General features: G+C 44.5%; 1 protein-coding gene across 10 annotated transcripts in view; it reads right to left on the bottom strand.

Annotated features, from left to right (window-relative positions):
• The window catches only part of STXBP5L (syntaxin binding protein 5L), a 358,674-nt gene that overhangs the window by 24,831 nt on the left and 312,488 nt on the right, over positions 1-21,355 (bottom strand). For 6 of the 10 annotated variants that reach the window (XM_077293641.1, XM_077293643.1, XM_077293644.1 and 3 more), the window contains one exon: positions 8,242-8,292. The exons of the other annotated variants lie outside the window; for them this stretch is intronic. In XM_077293641.1, coding sequence (XP_077149756.1) covers positions 8,242-8,292 — 51 coding nt within the window. The remainder of the gene's footprint in view (positions 1-8,241; positions 8,293-21,355) is intronic. 10 annotated transcript variants of the gene reach the window in all.

The following is a 21,355-nucleotide window of genomic DNA, read 5'->3' as shown; positions in this document are numbered from 1 at the left end:
CTGTCACACTCTCTTTGGTGGCCTCTCTGTCACACTCTTTGGTCCCTCTGTCACACTCTCTTTGTTGGTTCTTCTGTCACACTCTCTTTGGTGGCCCCTCTGTCACACTCTCTTTGGTGGTCCCTCTGTCACACACTCTTTGGTGGCCCCTCTGTCACACTCTCTTTGGTGGCCCCTCTGTCACACTCTCTTTGGTGGCCTCTCTGTCACACTCTTTGGTCCCTCTGTCACACTCTCTTTGTTGGTTCTTCTGTCACACTCTCTATGGTGGCCCCTCTGTCACACTCTCTTTGGTGGCCCCTCTGTCACACTCTCTTTGGTGGCCTCTTTGTCACACTCTTTGGTCCCTCTGTCACACTCTCCTTAGTGGTCCCTTTGTCACACTCTCCTTAGTGGTCCCTCTCGGTTATGTTCGCTGGGTGGTCATTCTCAGTCAGGCAGGTTTGGTGGTCTCTCCTGCACAGATAACCAGCCGTCCATGAAGTAATGGTTGTACAGCGCAGCAGTCAATTAACGACCTCAGTTTCCGGGGTTCGTTTGTGGGAGCAGTAGAGTCGTCAGTTGCATTATCCCTTGAGTCCACCTGCAGTCTTCATATAACATCCACCATCCTTTAAGACCCTCTGCATTACTTTCTCACTGACGTCTCAAGTTACAAGCAGGGCTGTGGAGTTGGTAAGCCAAACCTCCGACTGCTCAATTTCCATGACACCGACCCTACCAAAATGGGCTCAGACTCTAACTCCACGACTCCACAGCCCTGGTTACAAGATTCTCATTCTACCAACCCTTCTCTTTATCTTTTTTCCAAGAATAATAACCTAGATAAGAACTTCATAACATACAGCCCACGGGCCACACGTGGCCTTTCAAAGGATTTCTGGCAGACCACGGACTACCTGTAGACCAGAGGTGTCAAACTGCATTCCTCGAGGGCCGCCAACAGGTCATGTTTTCAGGATTTCCTTAGCATTCCACAAGGTGCTGGAATCATTCTGTGCAGGTGATTAAATTATCACCTGTGCAATACAAGGAAATCCTGAAAACATGACCTGTTGGCGGCCCTCGAGGAATGCAGTTTGACACCTCTGCTGTAGACAAAGAAGTATTTATTTCTGTATTCAATAGTACTGTATTTCTTTCTTTCAGATGCAAACACATTTGAGGGCATAAATGACTAGAAAGGGGCAGAAGAGCGCTCATCAGCTCCGTGCCCAAAGGTCATGATGAGGCCATCACACTGCTGACTTCATGCAGAGGAGGTGAAGATACAACGAAGAGCGGTACAGGCTTTATGGAGGAGGCGAAGAATGAATGTATGGACTATTATTGTACATAGGGGGTGTTAGCGAGAGGGCACATTATGGAACACTGTGGGGAAAAGTGTGAGGGACGGTATGGAGAGTGGTAGTGTGGGGGGCAGCATAGAAAGAGGCAACATGGGTGAGGACAATATGAAAATGTGGGAGCGTGGGGCGACATTGAAGATGGGGATCGTGTGAATGAGGACGGTGAGAAGGCCATAGTTTGTAAGAAAGGACGGCATGGCAGTTATTGTTCATAATGGAGGACAATGTGGAGGCCATATATCCTAAGAGGGCCAGTGTGGGGGGATATCTTGTGCATGACGCACAGTGAAGGGCAATTATTTATTCAGGGACACAGCATGGGAGACAGTGTGGGAGTCATATTTTGGGCAGGGAGAAATTATTTATTCAGGGGTACAGTGTAGGGAAGATATTTTTATTCAGGAGCATTATAATCTCGCTGCTATTTTTAAGTGCACTGTGGCAGAATGTGCTGCAAAAGATTGGAGAAAAGTCATCACGGCATCTGGTCCAGATCGAGGAGATCAACTCCAATCAGAGAAGTCACCTATAAGGTACCTGGATATAAACAGATATTTATGATACTGCCTGCATCTCATCAGTACTGTTGTTCCTGTACGGTCTGCAGTGTGATGATGGATGGTAACAACTCCCACCATCTCAGTACCATTGATAAGGACATACAGGGCAGCATGTGGCTCAGTGGTTAGTACTGCAGCCTTGCAGGGCTGGAGTCCTGGGTTTAAATCCCACCAAGGACAACATCTGCAAGGAGTTTGTACGTTCTCCCCGTGTTTGCGTGGATTTCCTCTGGGTTCTCCGGTTTCCACTCAGATTCCAAAGACATACTGATTGGGAATTTAGATTGTGAGCCCCATCGGGGACAGCGATGATAATGTGTGCAAACCGTAAAGTGCTTTAAAACTAAAGATTATTATTATTACTTTTACTGGGATGCAGGTTCATGCAATACAATTGTATATGGGTCTGACTTGACATTGCAATTGATCACTGTGATAAACTTGGTGATGCACTCATGTACTGATGGTGGTTCTGGTAATGTATTCATGTACTAATGGTGTTTCTTGTGCTGTATTCATTTACTGGTGGAGACTCTGGTGCTCTGTTCATGTACTGATGTTAGTTCTGTTGATGTATTCAAGTACCCATGGCGGTTCTGGTGATGTATTCCTGTACAGATGGTGGTTTTGGTGACATACTCCTGTACAAATTATAATTCTGGTACTATATTCATGTACTGATCGTGGTTTCTGATGAAGTATTCATGTACTGTGGTGGCTCTGGTGCTCTATTCTTGTTTTGATGATGTTTCTGGTGTTGCATTCATGTACATTTGATAGTTCTGGTGCGGTATTCATGTACTGATGGTGGTTCTGGTGTTGCATTCATGTACTGATGGCAGTTGTGGTGTTCTATTCATGCACTAATGGTGGCTCCAATGCTCTATTCATGTACTGATGATGGTTCTAGTGCTGTATTCATGTACTGATGTTGGTTCTAGTCATGTATGAATGAACTGGTGGTGGCTCTGGTGCTATTTTCATGTCTTGATGATGTATTCATGAACAGATGATTTTTCTTGTGCCATATTCATGTACTTATGATGTGATCAAGGTTCTGGTGATGTAATTCATGTAATGATGATGGTTCTGGTCTTGTATACATGAAGCATTCCATAACTGTTAAAAATCCAAACTGCTCAAAAATGAAGTTTTGAGATTTTGAAAAGGATTCAGAGAGTTTCTGCTCCCCAAAAAAATCAATGGAAGTTGAGATGTGTTCACACTAGGTTTATAGAGTAGACAATCCCCCAAATCCTCCTAAAAAACTCAATACTTGTTTTTGGCAAAAAGTATTTGTGTACTGACGATGGTTCTAGTGTTGCATTCATGCAAGCACCCCTTAACTTTTTTTTGTGGGCCTTAGGATAGACTCAGTATGACAATCTGGCCCTGAGACCAAAAAATGGTGTGCACCTCTGCACTAAGGCTACTTTCACACTAGCGTTAACTGCAATACGTCGCAATGCGTCATTTTGCCGAAAAAACGCATCCTGCAAAAGTGCTTGCAGGATGCGTTTTTCTGCATTGACTAACATTAGCGACGCATTGACACACGTCGCAACCGTCGTGCGACGGTTGCGCCGTGTTGTGGCGGACCGTCGGGAGCAAACAACGTTACATGTAACGTTTTTTGCTCCCGACGGTCCGCTTTTTCCGACCGCGCATGCGCGGCAGGAACTCCACCCCCACCTCCCCGCACTTCCCCGCACCTCACAATGGGGCAGCGGATGCGCTGGAAAAATGCATCCGCTGCACCCGTTGTGCGGCGGAGACAACGCTAGCGTCGGGAACGTCGGCCCGACGCTAGTGTGAAAGTAGCCTAAAGGCCCCGTCTCACATAGCGAGATCGCTAGCGAGATCGCTGCTGAGTCACAAGTTTTGTGACGCAACAGCGACCTCAGTAGCGATCTCGCTATGTTTTACACGTAGCAGCGACCAGGCCCCTGCTGCGAGATCGCTGGTCGTGTCGGAATGGCCTGGACCTTTTTTTGGTCGTTGAGGTCCCGCTGACATCGCTGAATCGGTGTGTGTGACACGGATTCAGCGATGTCTTCACTGGTAACCAGGGTAAACATCGGGTTACTAAGCGCAGGGCTGCGCTTAGTAACCCGATGTTTACCCTGGTTACCATCGTAAATGTAAAAAAAACCAAACAGTACATACTCACATTCCGGTGCCCGTCAGGTCCCTTGCCGTCCGCTTCCCGCACTGACTGACTGCCGGCCGGAAAGTGAAAGCACAGCACAGCGGTGACGTCACCGCTCTGCTGTTAGGGCCGGCGCTCAGTCAGTGAAGGAAGCGGACGCCGGGGGACGCGAAGGTGAGTATGTACTGTTTGTTTTTTTTACTTTTACGCTGGTAACCAGGGTAAACATCGGGTTACTAAGCGCAGCCCTGCGCTTAGCAACCCGATGTTTACCCTGGTTATCCGGGACCTCGGCATCGTTGGTCGCTGGAGAGCGGTCTGTGTGACAGCTCCCCAGCGACCACACAGCGACTAAACAGCGACGCTGCAGCGATCGGCATCGTTGTCTGTATCGCTGCAGCGTCGCTGTGTGTGACGGGGCCTTAAGCCATAAATGTACTGTCGGTTCACAGCAGAGATAATAAAGGAGACAATGTTGCATTTGCTAAGTAAACTACTGTAATGTCACCAATATGTGATAACAAGAGTCTAAGAAGTGAACAAACAAGTGACAGAAACTTGCCTACTGTGACGTCTATCATTGATTTCAGGAACATAGCACAATAAATTTTTTACATACTCGCACTGATGCTGAGTTACATAATGCATTATTCTCTGGAGCTGCACTCAGTAATCCGCTAGTGCAGTCACTGTGTACATACATTACTAATCCTGTACTGAAACTGAGTTACATCCTTTATTATACCCCAGAGCTGAACTCGCTATTCTGCTGGTGCAGTCACTGTGTACATACATTACTGATCCTGAGTTACATCCTGTATTATACCCCACAGCTGCACTCACTATTCTGCTGGTGCAGTCACTGTGTACATACATTACTGATCCTGAGTTACATCCTGTATTATACCCCACAGCTGCACTCACTATTTTGCTGGTGCAGTCACTGTGTACATACATTACATTACTGATTCTGAGTTACATCCTGTATTATACCCCAGAGCTGCACTCACTATTCTGCTGGTGCAGTCACTGTGTATAAACATTACATTACTGACCCTGAGTTACATCCTGTATTATACTCCAGAGCTGTACTCACTATTCTGCTGGTGCAGTCACTGTGTACATACATTACTGATCCTGAGTTACCTCCTGTATTATACTCCAGAGCTGCACTCACTATTCTGCTGGTGCAGTCACTGTGTACATACATTACATTACTGATCCTGAGTTACATCCTGTATTATACTCCAGAGCTGTACTCACTATTCTGCTGGTGCAGTCACTGTGTACATACATTACATTACTGATCCTGAGTTACATCCTGTATTATACTCCAGAGCTGAACTCACTATTCTGCTGGTGCAGTCACTGTGTACATACATTACATTACTGATCCTGAGTTACATCCTGTATTATACTGCAGAGCTGCACTCGCTATTCTGCTGGTGCAGTCACTGTGTACATACATTACATTACTGATCCTGAGTTACAGTACATCCTGTATTATACTCCAGAGCTGCACTCACTATTCTGCTGGTGCAGTCACTGTGTACATACATTACATTACTGATCCTGAGTTACATCCTGTATTATACTGCAGAGCTGCACTCGCTATTCTGCTGGTGCAGTCACTGTGTACATACATTACATTACTGATCCTGAGTTACATCCTGTATTATACTCCAGAGCTGCACTCACTATTCTGCTGGTGCAGTCACTGTGTACATACATTACATTACTGATCCTGAGTTACCTACTGTATTATACCCCAGAGCTGAACTCACTATTCTGCTGGTGCAGTCACTGTATACATACATTACATTACTGATCCTGAGTTACATCCTGTATTATACTCCAGAGCTGCACTCACTATTCTGCTGGTGCAGTCACTGTGTACATACATTACATTACTGATCCTGAGTTACCTACTGTACTATACCCCAGAGCTGAACTCACTATTCTGCTGGTGCAGTCACTGTGTACATATATTACTGATCCTGAGTTACCTCCTGTATTATACCCCAGAGCTGCACTCACTATTCTGCTGGTGCAGTCACTGTGTACATACATTACATTACTGATCCTGAGTTACATCCTGTATTATACTCCAGAGCTGCACTCACTATTCTGCTGGTGCACTCACTATGTACATTACATTACATTACTGATCCTGAGTTACATCCTGTATTATACCCCAGAGCTGCACTCCCTATTCTGCTGGTGCAGTCACTGTGTTCATACATTACTGATCCTGAGTTACATCCTGTATTATACTCCAGAGCTGCATTCACTATTCTGCTGGTGCAGTCACTGTGTACATACATTACATTACTGATCCTGACTTACACCCTGTATTATACTCCAGAGCTGCACTCCCTATTCTGCTGGTGCAGTCACTGTGTTCATACATTACATTACTGATCCTGAGTTACTTCCAGTATTATACTCCAGAGCTGCACTCACTATTCTGCTGGTGCAGTCACTGTGTACATACATTACATTACTGACCCTGAGTTACATCCTGTATTATACTCCAGAGCTGCACTCACTATTCTGCTGGTGCAGTCACTGTGTACATACATTACTGATCCTGAGTTACATCCTGTATTATACTCCAGAGCTGCACTCACTATTCTGCTGGTGCAGTCACTGTGTACATACATTACATTACTGACCCTGAGTTACATCCTGTATTATACTCCAGAGCTGCACTCACTATTCTGCTGGTGCAGTCACTGTGTATATACATTACATTACTGATCCTGAGTTACATCCTGTATTATACCCCAGAGCTGCACTCACTATTCTGCTGGTGCAGTCACTGTGTACATACATTACTGATCCTGAGTTACATCCTGTATTATACTCCAGAGCTGCACTCACTATTCTGCTGGTGCAGTCACTGTGCACATACATTACTGATCCTGAGTTACATCCTGAATTATACCCCAGAGCTGCACTCACTATTCTGCTGGTGCAGTCACTGTATACATACATTACATTACTGATCCTGAGTTACCTCCTGTATTATACCCCAGAGCTGCACTCACTATTCTGCTGGTGCAGTCACTGTGCACATACATTACTGATCCTGAGTTACATCCTGTATTATACTCCAGAGCTGCACTCACTATTCTGCTGGTGCAGTCACTGTGTACATACATTACATTACTGATCCTGAGTTACATCCTGTATTATACCCCAGAGCTGCACTCACTATTCTGCTGGTGCAGTCACTGTGCACATACATTACTGATCCTGAGTTACATCCTGTATTATACCCCAGAGCTGCACTCACTATTCTGCTGGTGCAGTCACTGTGCACATACATTACTGATCCTGAGTTACCTCCTGTATTATACCCCAGAGCTGCACTCACTATTCTGCTGGTGCAGTCACTGCGTACATACATTACATTACCGATCCTGAGTTACATCCTGTATTATACCCCAGAGCTGCACTCACTATTCTGCTGGTGCAGTCACTGTGTACATACATTACATTACTGATCCTGAGTTACATCCTGTATTATACTCCAGAGCTGCACTCACTATTCTGCTGGTGCAGTCACTGTGAACATGTACACACAGACAGACAGAAGATAAGTCATCTTTCCATGTATGTCTTTAATATCTGGATCGGACTAAATGGGTCGTAATGTGAAGCTGACGATGCCTAAAGCAACTAATTAGAATCTCTCGTTAGTGCGGTGCAGACTGGAGCATGCATATTAACGACAAGTGTCCATCATCCTTACTGATCAAACAGAATGAAATCAAACATCCATTGTGCAGTAGATTCGTTATATATATGTACATACACCAGATCTACTGCACTATGTATATACAGTATATAGTGTAAATACAGCACCACTATGAGCTCTGCGATATGGAATCATGTTGAGGTTAGTCGGTGATGGTAATGATCATGTGGGCATCTTCCTGGTTTCTCCCAATGTGTGTCTGCTCAGAAATGGATTACACAATGCAGCCACAGGAAAATGAGTGTTATACACAAGCGGAAATGCTGAGGATGCTGCCAACAGGAGGACTGCATGGATAGGAAAGAAAAGCCTCCGCCAAGCCAAGCATTGGAAGGAAGACCTTGAGATCTCATGGGTTTGGTTGGATTGCCAAATGAGAGTGAGGAAGCTTTAAAAATTGTTGGCTTTCGCCTACCGTACCAAGATCAGTCTTAAGATCTGTTGGCAGACTTAACTTTCTTGATCCTTTAACTGAAACAACAGAAAAAGGAGAATGGTTGTTATTAAATGGCAAACCAAAGCGTAGGACAAATAAAAAATGACAACAAGTGCAGGCAGCAGCGGCATGACACACAGAGGGGAAAACCGAACCACCACGATGGCCTCAACGGGCAGAAGACACTGGATGACCACCCAGCCTTGTAGACTGGAGTAGTTGGATTACAAGGTGGGCACGTTGAGTTTATGGTGAGGGACGTCATTGCTCAGTCCTGGAAGGTGCGGACCAGTAAAAGGCTCCCCTCTGAGGATCTGGTCCACGGTCAACAATGGCCATGTCACCTATAAGGGATGGGAGGTTTGGGTGGTCAATGACTGTCCCATGCTTAAAAAGATAAAAGAGGATTGTGGGTGTGAACCAGGTCCTGGAGGAGGCCCTCTTCCATGTTCACGCTGGCTTTATAGTATTCTTATACAATATACAGACAGCCCTTACCTTCTCGTTTCTCACACTTTCACATGTTAATAAAACGCTGGACTGACGGTAATCCACGTGTCAATAACTGATTGGCCACACATGGACATATGTAGTACAGACACCTCCCGGCAGAGTATCAGTTGTTTTTTTTTTCCAAAGCTGGTAATCTCAGAACTTGTCAGGCCAAGAAGAAAAACAAGACAGATCTGTACAAAGCCTCCTACAAAGGTGTGAACGCTTACAAATATCTCAACACCATCATAATTTGCAGGTAAGTGTGGACAGCCATTGGGCACCTGTGGAAGAACCCGGGAGTCATCCTCCCTGTGTGACATTATGTTGGGCAGGAGTTTCACTCTTTACTGTAAAAACAAAAGATTCAGGACCAGGTTAGGGAGAGGGTTTGATGAAGTATGGAGGGTGGGTATGTGGAGGGAAGTGACTATGTAGGACCCATCTTCTTCAGGGATCAGTCATGTTTTAGAGCAGAGAACATGTCCATTAGATAGACATCACCTCTGTCCTACGCATTTCGGGTTGGGTGGTGAAGGTTCACGCTGAGTATTTCTAGCTCGGATTTGTGGGGATTTGGCTGGTTTCCGTTATCAGTTGGGGTGGTATAATGAGTGGAGTCTTCCTTCTCCTCCGGCAGTGTAGATAAGGTGGCTCCAGGATACGATAAGTACATTTTCATCCAGTCTTATCTGCCGGTAACACGGACTATTGGCTCTTCTGCGTGCTCTGCTCCTCGCTCAGATTATCTACCTTAGCGTTTTCCCGGTATTTCCTTTCATCTGTCATTTAGCATTTACCTTCTGCGCTCATTACATTTCCTGAGAAGCTCCGCGCTGCCTCCTACATATCTGCCCCGGCCATCACTCTGCGCTCTCATCAATCATTTTTATTTTACAGATATGGTAGAACTTTGCCTTCAATGAACCAGATATGTTTCTGGGCACTCAATAGAGGTTTTGGAAGGTAAATCAATCAGAGAAAATACATTGTAATTGCGTTAATGACGATTTCGGGATGTATGGAGCGCTCTTAATTAGTCGGAGTGCACTGTGCGTGCATTAGTGACGCCAGGAGCTCGTTAGATGACCTACAAGTGGCCGAAACCATGAGAATGGATATTAATGGTCAGCACTTGAGAGTCGGCGCCCGCTGAGAGTCGGGGTAATAATATTAATTATGACTGAAAATTGCTAGTCCCATTAATGTGCTGCTGAAAGGCCAAACACTTCATCGGGGAGGAAGATTAACGATGTTCAGGCAGTGACCCCGGGAGGTGACATGGACGCTCCACAAACTGATGGCAGAACATCCTCATCATCTCGTATGGTCCAGTGCAGAATTGAAGGGTCGTGCTCTACAATCCCCACCCAGAGCCGTCTCTACGTACCTCCAGTGGGTCCCAATTCTGGCCATAACGACTAATGCTGGATGGATGCTGGTGACTGAAGCCCGGTTTCTTTCTGCTGTCCTACGCATGGCTCCATAACAAAAAAACATGTCAACACTACAACCACCAGAATGTCTCGGCAGGACTTGTTTGCCCACCTATTTTCTACTGCATAAAGATCCAGTTGTTTCCTACTTTATTTCTGTGGAGTTCAATGGTGCAGAAGACCCATGAAGATGGGGAGCATTAACAACATTAGCTGGGGCCCCCCTTTCTTAAATCCCTATAGTAGTGGCACAGAAAACCAGGACCAGGGAATAATTTGCTCCAAGCACCACAATAAAATCCTTAAAATGTTCTCCCATTTTGCTGCTGCAGATATCTGCAAGTCCTTTATCTAGTCGAGGGATCTGAAAGTGAAATGCAATCCTGTCCCACTCCTGACCGCTCTCCTCTACCTTCTCTGGACAACTCTCCCCTCCCTTCCCTAGACCGCTCTCCCCTCCCTTCCCTTCTCTGGACCGCTCTCCCCTCCATTCCCTAGACCGCTCTCCCCTTCCTTCCCTAGACCGCTCTCCCCTCCATTCCCTAGACCGCTCTGCCCTCCCTAGACCGCTCTGCCCTCCCTAGACTGCTCTCCCCTCCCTTCTCTTGACCGCTCTCCCCTCCCTTCTCTGGACCGCTCTCCCCTCCATTCCATAGACCGCTCTCCCCTCCATTCCCTAGACCGCTCTTCCCTCCATTCCCTAGACCGCTCTCCCCTCCCTTCCCTAGACCGCTCTCCCCTCCATTCCCTAGACCGCTCTCCCCTCCCTTCCCTAGACCGCTCTCCCCTCCATTCACTAGACCGCTCTCCCCTCCATTCACTAGACCGCTCTCCCCTCCCTTGTCTGGATCGCTCTCCCCTCCCTTCTCTGGACCACTCTCCCTTCTCTGCATCGCTCTCCCCTCCCTTCTCTGGACCGCTCTCCCTTCCCTTCTCTGGACCGCTCTCCCCTCCATTCACTAGACTGCTTTCCCCTCCCTTGTCTGGATCGCTCTCCCCTCCCTTCTCTGAACAGCTCTACCCTAACTTCTCTGGACCGCTCTCCCTTCTCTGGACCGCTCTCCCTTCTCTGGACCGCTCTCCCTTCTCTGGACCGCTCTCCCCTCCCTTCTCTGGACCGCTCTCCCCTCCCTTCTCTGGACCGCTCTCCCCTCCCTTCTCTGGACCGCTCTCCCCTCCCTTCTCTGTGTGTTAAAGATAGCAGGAGGGAGAGGGATGGGGTTGTAAACAGATCGGCAGTAGAGAGAAAGGGGAGATATTTACAGTCTCAGAGAGTGCAGAGAAAACAGGCTGTATATAGAGAAGATAGCACATGGAAAGGAGATATCTGCAGCGCTAGAGTTGTGCTGATACATGAAAATAAGTGAAGACAGCAGCGCCCTCATATACAGACTGACATCGGTGCAGATCCAAGTGCAGCTATTAAGTGCACAGCAGAAATATACCAGAAATGTTCCAGAAGTGACCAGATGATAAGAGCAACAACTGTTTATTAACTTTTTATTTTCCCACAATTACTCTGACCATGCTGACATTTGCCCTTACAGTCTGTGAAACACTAATCCTTCCTACCTAGTGGAAATCCGCTGCTTCGGAGTAAGCCTCGACTCTGCCGTGTCCTTCACACCGCAAATCCAAACTCTCACCACCTCCAACTCAAAAATGTTTCCAGAATCCGTCCTTTCCTCAACCCTCAATCTACTAAAATGTTAGCTCCCTCATCATCTCCCGCCTCAGCTACTGCAATAGCCTCCTCTCTGGCCTACCTGCTAACACTCTTGCACCTCTCCAGTAAGTCCTTAACTCTGCTGCCCGACTAATCCACCTCTCTCCTCACTACTCCTCCGCTTCTCCCCTCTACAAATCCTTTCGTTGACTCCCAATTCCACAACGTAAGCAGCTCAAACTACTAACACTGAGCTACAAAACCATCCATAACCTGTCTCCTCCATATATCTCTGAACTAATCTCCCTATATCTTCCAACTTGTAATCTCCAGTCCTCCCAAGACCTCCTTCTCTACTTCATACATTCCTCACCCAATCGCCTCCAGTTCTACTCCTGAGTATCCCCCATCTTCTGGAATTCTGTGCCTCAACAAGTTCGACTATCCGCCACACCCAGAACCTGAAAACCCATCCGTTCAAGAAAGCTACAGCCTGCACTGACCCCGCTGCCTCCTCATCATCACCGGAGCTACCGCCTCACCAACACCGGAGCTGCCGCAACCCCCAACCTACTGTCTCCTTCCCCACCATCAGAAGAATGTAAGCCCCCCGCGAGGGCAGGGTCATTTGTATTTTATATGTAGCCCCTTCTCATGTACAGCAGCTGGGAACCCATGGAGCTCTGAAAAGAAATAATAATAATAATAATAGTTATTGAGAGAGACACTGCCACTAGAATAAGTCTGAAACTGCGATCAGACCGCGAACTGCATATCCAAGACTGTAAAAATGAATGAAATAATGAAGATTGCAAACTGAAGCTTTATTAATCGTATCTAACTACTAATAAATGGAAAAATAGTTTTTCCACATCAAAAGAGTCGCTGCCTTCAAACAGAGGACTGGTAGATTGTAAATGTGGAGACTCATCTTATAAAGTGATCATCATTTGATGGGGAGGGAATAGGAGTCTGATATTTGGGAATGAAGGCGGTGCAGCGCAGGTTTAGCACTGCCTACCTCGCATCTGCGCCACTCTCAGGATAGAAGCTGTGCTGCGGCCTCTTCATACTCACACTGCACGGCACATCTAGCAATGGGCAATCACTTTATAAGAGGGGAATACCGCTTTAACACATTATTAGCACTGTTATAGAAAGGTTAGGGGACAACTGCCGGCCGTTACAAAGGCTTCATTGTCAGCTCAAGACATGATCTGGACTCCTCTGCATCCTGCATCAAAGGAGTTCACAACACTCAGTGCAAAGGCTACACTTCCCAGAACGCAATTCATCTGTGCAGACACTGAACAAGCAGGGGGCGATAAGAAGTAAAAGGTTGTGTGGCCTAAAAACATGCAGTTATAATGCAGCTCTGGGTGTGAGTAAACCGAGATGAGTGAAAAATAAGTCAAAGGATTGATGGTGAAAACCGGAACAGCGCTGCCTCTCCACGATATCCTGAATTCTGGGCATTGTATATGCCGTGTGCGTCCACTAAGCGGTTAAGGCCTCATTCAGACTTCAGTTATTTTTCACAGTCGCTGTAGTTACAACACAATCTGCATAAACCACAGGCAGCGCTTGGACTGAGGAGCTAGACATTCTGTCTGGATCCCCTGAGAACACTGCTCTGCGGCGAAACATGTCAGGATGACATTTATGTTGCAGCGATTGTTGTTGTTTTGCAGTTTGATCCAGAGCTCTGCTCCTATATAATCATGTAGTCACATTATGGAAATAATGATACTACAGAAATAAAAGTAGACAATAAACATCTAATCATTTCATCAGGAAGAAACACGCGGATACTTTATTCCTTTCGCCAATAATCTGTTAATATATACGGTATATACAGTTATATGAAAAAGTTTGGGCACCCCTATTAATCTTAAGCTTAATGTTTTATAAAAATTGTTTTTTTTTTGCAACAGCTATTTCAGTTTCATATATCTAATAACTGTTGGACACAGTAATGTTTCTGCCTTGAAATGAGGTTTATTGTACTAACAGAAAATGTGCAATCTGCATTCAAACACAATTGGACAGGTGCATAAGTATGGGCACCCTTATCATTTTCTTGTTTTAAATAATCCTACCTACTTTTTACTGACTTACTAAAGCACTTTTTTTGGTTTTGTAACCTCATTGAGCTTTGAACTTCATAACCAGGTGTATGCAATCATGAGAAAAGCTACTTAAAGTGGCCACTTGCAAGTTGTTCTCCTGTTTGAATCTCCTCCGAAGAGTGCTATCATGGGCTCCTCAAAACAACTGTCAAATGATCTGAAAACAAAGATTATTCAACATAGTTGTTCAGGGGAAGGATACAAAAAGCTGTCTCAGAGATTTAACCTGTCAATTTCCACTGTGAGGAACATAGTAAGGAAATGGAAGAACACAGGTACAGTTCTTGTTAAGGCCAGAAGTGGCAGGCCAAGAAAACCATCAGAAAGGCAGAGAAGAAGAATGGTGAGATCAGTCAAGGACAATCCTCAGACCACCTCCAGAGATCAGCAGCATCAACTTGCTGCAGATGGTGTCACTGTGCATCGGTCAACTATACAACGCACTTTGCACAAGGAGACGCTGTATGGGAGAGTGATGCGAAAGAAGCCGTTTCTGCAAGCACGCCACAAACAGAGTCGGCTGAGGTATGCAAAAGCACATTTGGAGAAGCCAATTTCTTTTTGGAAGAAGGTCCTGTGGACTGATTTAACCAAGATTGAGTTGTTTGGTCACACAAAAAGGCGTTATGCATGGCGGCAAAAAAAACACAGCATTCCAAGAAAAACACTTGCTATCCACAGTAAAGCTTGGTGGAGGTTCCATCATGCTTTGGGGCTGTGTGGCCAATGCCGGCACCGGAAATCTTGTTAAAGTTGAGGGACGCATGGATTCCTCTCAGTATCAGCAGATTCTTGACAATAATGTTCATGAATCAGTGACAAAGTTGAAGTTACGCAGGGGATGGATCTTTCAGCAAGACAATGATCCAAAACACCGCTCCAAATCTACTCAGGCATTCATGCAGAGGAACAATTACACTGTTCTGGAATGGCCATCCCAGTCCCCAGACCTGAATATCATTGAACATCTGTGGGATCATTTGAAGAGGGCTGTCCATGCTCGGCAACCATCAAACTTAACTGAACTGGAATTGTTTTGTAAAGAGGAATGGTCAAAAATACCTTCATCCAGGATCCAGGAACTCATTAAAAGCTACAGGAAGCGACTAGAGGCGGTTATTTTTGCAAAAGGAGGATCTACTAAATATTAATGTCACTTTTCTGGTGAGGTTCCCATACTTATGCACCTGTCAAATGTTGTTTGAATGCAGATTGCACATTTTCTGTTAGTACAATAAACCTCATTTCAAGGCAGAAACATTACTGTGTCCAACAGTTATTAGATATATGAAACTGAAATAGCTGTTGCGAAAAAAACAATTTTTATAAAACATTAAGCTTAAGATTAATAGGGGTGCCTAAACTTTTTCATATAACTGTAATTTTAGTACCTGCTAGTGGAAGGCCGGGTCTCTAGTGGGGGTTCTTAGAATAGTTAATACATATTAGAATAATCTTCTCTTTTCAAATTACTACTGCTCCTGTCTCCACTTATGAGCTCCTTCTCCTCCTTAACCACCCTGCCTCCTGAAATCAGTATTCGCTCTGAAAAATTGCTAAAATCTGTTGTAGTCAAATCAAGCCATCTTACCGAAGAATCAGATTATACTATAGTTGTCTATGGAAAAGGGAGGGAGGAAATGAATGACAGAGAAATGCTGAGAAATGAGGTTGATGCATTTTAGTAAGTTATTTTTTAACTCACTCCATTGCTGGATTCACAGCTACACTGCTCAGTAATTATGTAAAAACTAACTGCAGCAGCTTCTTGTTGCCATTTACCTAACCTCCAGACTTGAATCACAGCTACATTGCTCAGAAATAATTTACAATGTGCTAAATGCTGCTTCTAGTAAGTGGTTTATTTCACCCCAGTTCTGGATTCACATCTACACAGTTAAGAGCTCTGTAAAATGTTCTACAAATTGCTACTAAATCTTGTACGTGTTTACCATACCCCCGTGCTGGAATCACAGCCACAATGCTCAGTAATGATGTATAATGTACTCCATGCTGCTGCTTCAAGTAAGTGGATTATTTCACCCCAGTGCTGGATTCACATCTACACTGTTCATTACTGCAGTGCAATGTCCTACTAACTGCTGCTACTTCTTGTAGGTGTTTAATTCACTCACAGTGCTGGATGATTAACAGCTACACTGCTGAGTACTGTTGTATAATGTCCTCCATGATGCGGTTGCTTCTGAACATACCACTTATATACAAGTGCAACAGGAATCCGTCATGTCCACGTGTGCTGTGTATAGGAGAGATCATAGCACCTAGTCTCCACTCAGTACTTAGTTACAGCTAAAAATTAAAGACTGTGCCTGCAGATGGGTAAGCAGGTGAAAAATGCTGCAGACAAGGAATATAACGGTGAGAAATAGTGCAATTCCTCATGTGCACACAAGACAGCTTATTCTAAAAACAAAGACCTGAAAGGACAAATACGCTTTACGGAGAGGATGTATGCTTACTACAAAGCATTTTGTTGACTTTCAGTTCTACATAGCTCTCCAATTAGCTTTAGGGCTAAGGAGTCCTGAAGTCACTAAAACCTTTAAAAACCCTGATTACTTTGTAACCTCTGCTGGATGCAGCACAATATGGAGGCTAAATAATAGAAAAGGTGCATAATGCAATTATAGATAGGACAGTATATCCACGTTTCCATTCAGACCCAACATTTACCAGTGTGACTAACACATTATCAAAACGGGAGAGCGGCAAAAATGAGGAAACCTCAACTATGCAACTAAAGGGGGTCACCCATCCTGGCATCTGCACGTCTGCAGTATGGGACGGTATTAGATGCTAGGGCACCTTCGTATAGTAAAAAAGTTATGTTTCAGCTCACCCCCATCAACAAATCCATGAGAGTCCACAGGAACTTCCGAGCAAGGAAAACGCCACCGCCCCACGTCCTCTGCTGAGTATGTAAGAAAAAAAAAATCCAGCTCCGGAGTAAAAGTCATCAATTTTATTTCCACATATTTAAAATTCGGAAAAAGCTGCTTGCACAGGCTGTGGACAAAGAGCACCATGCATGCTCGAAACGCGTTCAGCTAACTTATGGCTTCTTTTCTGAAATAGTTGTGCAGTTACTTGCAAGCAGCTTTTTCCGAATTTTAAATATGTGGAAATAAAATTGATGACTTTTACTCCGGAGCTGGATTTTTTTTTCTTACTCACCTTCGTATAGTACCTACACTCATTGCTGAAAGTGTAAGCACCCATGAAATTATTGCAGTTACACGTTTTGCAGCACCCATGTTTAATTCCTTTGTGTGTATTGAAACAAGACAAAAAAAACTGAAAAAAAGGCAAATTGGACATAATTTCCCCCCAAAAAAATAATTCCGGAATTGTGGGTAAACAGTTTTGTTTCATCCATATGATGCTCGTTCATACTCACCTGCGGCAAGTAACAGGTGTGCAATATGAAAATCACACCTGAAATCAGATAAAAGGGAGAAGTTGACTCAATCTTTGCATTGTGTGTCTGTGTGCCACACTAAGCATGGAGAACAGACAGAGGAGAAGAGAACTGTCTGAGGACTTGAGAACCAAAATTGTTGAACAATCTCAAAGTTACAAGTCCATCTGCAGATATATTGAAGTTCCTTTGTCCACAGTGCACAACATAATCAAGAGGTTTACATCTCATGGTGATGTACCTAATCTCCCTAAATGTGGATGGCAGAGATATATTGATGAAAGGTTGCAATGTAGGACAGTCCGGATGTGGATAAGCTCCAGCAAGGACCAAAGAAATCCAAGCTGTTCTGCAGGCTCAGGGGGCATCAGTGTCAGCGTAAACTATCTGTCCACATGTGAATGAAATTAAATGCTATGGCAGGAGACCCCAGAGGACCCCACTGTTGACACAGACATAAAAATGCTACACTGCAGTTTACCAAAATGTATGTGAGTGAGCGAAAGTAGTTCTGGGAAAGCATCTTATGGATGAGACTAAGACAGAGCTTTTTGGTAAAGCACATCATTCAACTGTTTAGCAAAACAGCTCGGATCTAAATCCCATTGATCACCTGTGGACAGATCTTATAAATGCTGCTGGGTGAGAAGGTGAAATATGAGAGACCTGGATCACTGTCCTATTAAAGGAGTAGAAGAATCCAGGATATCTATAAACAGAAAGATAGTGAGGAAACACTTAGCTAACATAAATTAATTCAAGTCTCCAGGTCCAGATGAATTACACCCCAGAGTACTGAAGGAGATAGTAGAAGAAATTTTTGAACCACTCTCCATAATCTTTGAAAATTCTTGGAGAACAGGAGCAATCCCAGAAGACTGGAGAAGAGCAAATGTTGTTCCTATTTTGAAAAAGGGGAAGAAGGTGCACACAGGGAACTATAGGCCGATGAGTCTGACTTCCATACCAGGAAAGATGTTTGAACAAATTATTAAACAACATGTATGTAAGTACCTGGATAAGAATGAAGTGACTAACCAGAGTCAGCATGGGTTTGTAACTAATAAGTCATGTCAGACTAACTTAATTTCCTTCTATGACAGAATCACATGACTGGGTGGATCGGGGAAATGCTGTAGATATAGTATATCTTGACTTCAGCAAAGCATTTGACAAAGTATCTCACACCATCCTTATTGAAAAAATGACTAAGTATGGAATAGACAAGGCAACTGTTAGGTGGATTCATAACTGGCTTAGTGATCGGACCCAAAGAGTGGTCGCAAATGGCTGCACACCCAGTTGGAAGAATGTCTCAAGTGGGGTATCACAGGGCTCTGTCCTGGGCCCTGTATTGTTCAACATCTTTGTCAATGATTCAGATGAAGGAATTGAGGGTAAACTGATTAAATTTGCTGATGACAAAGCTAGGAGGGATTGCTTATACTAGAGAAGAGAGAGAGGATTCAAAAAGATATAAATAAACTGGAGCAGTGGGCAGCAACTAACTGAATGGTTTTTAACAGGGAAAAATACAAAGTACTACATCTGGGCAATAAAAATGAAAAAAGCATTTACAGATTACGGAATGGGAGGCATAGGGCTAAGCAACAGCACGTGTGAAAAAGACTTGGGTATACTAATAGATCACAGACTGAACATGAGTCAACAGTGTGATGCGGCAGCAAAAAAGGCAAATACATTTCTGGGATGTATTAATAGAAGCATACAGTCTAGATCACGTGAAGTCATTATTGCCCTCTACTCCTCTGTGGTCAGACCTCATCTGGAATATTGTGTCCAGTTTTGGGCACAACATTTTAAAAAAAGACATCAACAAACTGGAGCAAGTTCAGAGAAGAGGGACCAGAATGGTGACCGGTCTGCAAACCATGTCCTATGAGGAACGGTTACAGGATTTGGGAATGTTTAGCTGCAAAAAAAGAAGACTGAGAGGAGACTTAATAGCTGTCTACAAATATCTGAAGGGCTGTCACATTGTAGAAGGATCATCTTTATTCTCATTTGCACAAGGAAAGACTAGAAGCAATGGGATGAAACTGAATGGGAGGAGACACAGATTAGATATTAGAAAAAACTTGTTGACAGTGAAGGTGATCAATGAGTGGAACAGGCGGCCACGAGAGGTGGTGAGTTCTCCTTCAATGGAAGTCTTCACACAGAGGCTGGACAGACATCTGTCTGGGATGAATTAGTGAATCCTGCTTTGAGCAGGGGGTTGGACCAGATGACCCAGGAGGTCCCTTCCAACTTTAACATTCTAGGATTCTATGATTCAATTTGCAAAATAGGAGTGCTACAAAATTAAAGCTGAAAAGTGTAAGAAGCTTGTGGATGGTTTTAGGAAGCGATTCATTGCAGTTATTTATTTCAGGGGGGGTGCAACCAAATATTAAGCTGAGGATGAAAAGAATTTTGTCCGTCCAATTTTTGTGATTTTGTTTTACAATTTCCCTTTTTTTCTCTTTTTTTGTGCTGTTCCAAAAAACACAAAGGAAATAAACCTGTGTATAACAAAATATGTGTAATTGTAATAATGTTCTGGGAGAAATACTTCATTTTCTGGAGCAATTTCAAGGGTGCCAACACTTTTGGCATGACGGTATGCCTCTCTCTCTGTGCATGGAGGTGTGGGCCCCTGTGATGCTCTGCAGAGGATCTGCCTCCGCTGGTCCACCCCCAGTTCACATTGTGCCTGTCACCGATCTCGGAGGAATACCCGTGTAGGACTCAGGATCTCAGTAATTACTCACCCACGCGTCTGCCTCCCATTGATCTGTCACTATCTGACCCTCTCTACACTGTGCACAGGAGTGAAGACCTGCAGATGTCATATGGCAGCTCGACAGGCGGGACTGTGATGTCCCAAGCGTCCTAAGCTGCTCAGTACCGAGGCTGCCACCTGCAATTCATGTCTCCTTATGTCAAAGACAAGCGGCATCGCTCCATGTTCTCAGTGATCCTCCCTGACAAGCACCTCGTACACTATTCCCAGAGCCTTTTCATAGACTGACGACGGCACCACTGAGACTGGTGGTAAATACATTGGATATAAAAAGTCTACACACCCCTAACAAAAATACAAGCACTTAGCATGGAAATAAATCCCACTAACAAGAATCATTTCAAAACTTTTCTTCCCCCTTTAATGTCGCCCATAATATATGGAAATCAATAGAGAAACAAACTAAAATCATTTTAAGGGGGAAAATAAAAATAACAAACTAAACTACGTGGTTGCATAAGTGAGCACACCCACTTATAACCGGAGCTGGGGTTGTGCTTAGAATCAGCCGGTCACATTTCCCCCAGGTTACATAGTAGTCAGCGCTCGGCAGTTGTCATTCACAGGGATTCTGATTAACCCCAGAGAAAGTATCACTGTCCTCGGATGATTTTCCTGGCCTGTAAATAGCTGACAACACAGCAAAGGATCTCACTGTGTTGTACAAGAACATTTCCAAGGCATGTAACACAGTGACATTACCTAGAACTGGACGTCCCTCAAAGATTGATGAAAAGACAAATTTTGTTCGGGAGACTGCAAAGAGGCCGCTAGCAACATTAAGGAAGTCCTGGCCAGTCCTGAGTGGGGGTTATGGAGCTCATCACATTGTGCGTTACATCAGCTGAAGTTGGAAATCCGCTGGTGGGTGCCGATCCCGCTGGTGAGTACAGCCAAAATAGGAGGAAGGAGGATTCTGTCCGGCACATCCATCCAGGTAATAAAATGCAATATTTTATTATTGAGTGAACATTAAAATGAATAGGATAAAACCGAAACCTGACGCTTTTCCACTCAGGCATTTTTGATCATAGGGCCAGTCTTGGTTGTGTCCTGCATGTGACCACAATCTCCTGTATTCTTCATACGGTATATCAGGTGGCAAGATGGAAGCCTTTTCTTACAAAGAA

The sequence above is a fragment of the Ranitomeya variabilis genome, chromosome 3 (assembly GCF_051348905.1).
Source record: "Ranitomeya variabilis isolate aRanVar5 chromosome 3, aRanVar5.hap1, whole genome shotgun sequence".
Lineage (NCBI taxonomy): Eukaryota > Metazoa > Chordata > Amphibia > Anura > Dendrobatidae > Ranitomeya > Ranitomeya variabilis.
The sequence above is the reverse complement of the archived record's forward strand: the minus strand, read 5'-3'. Positions and strand labels throughout refer to the sequence as shown.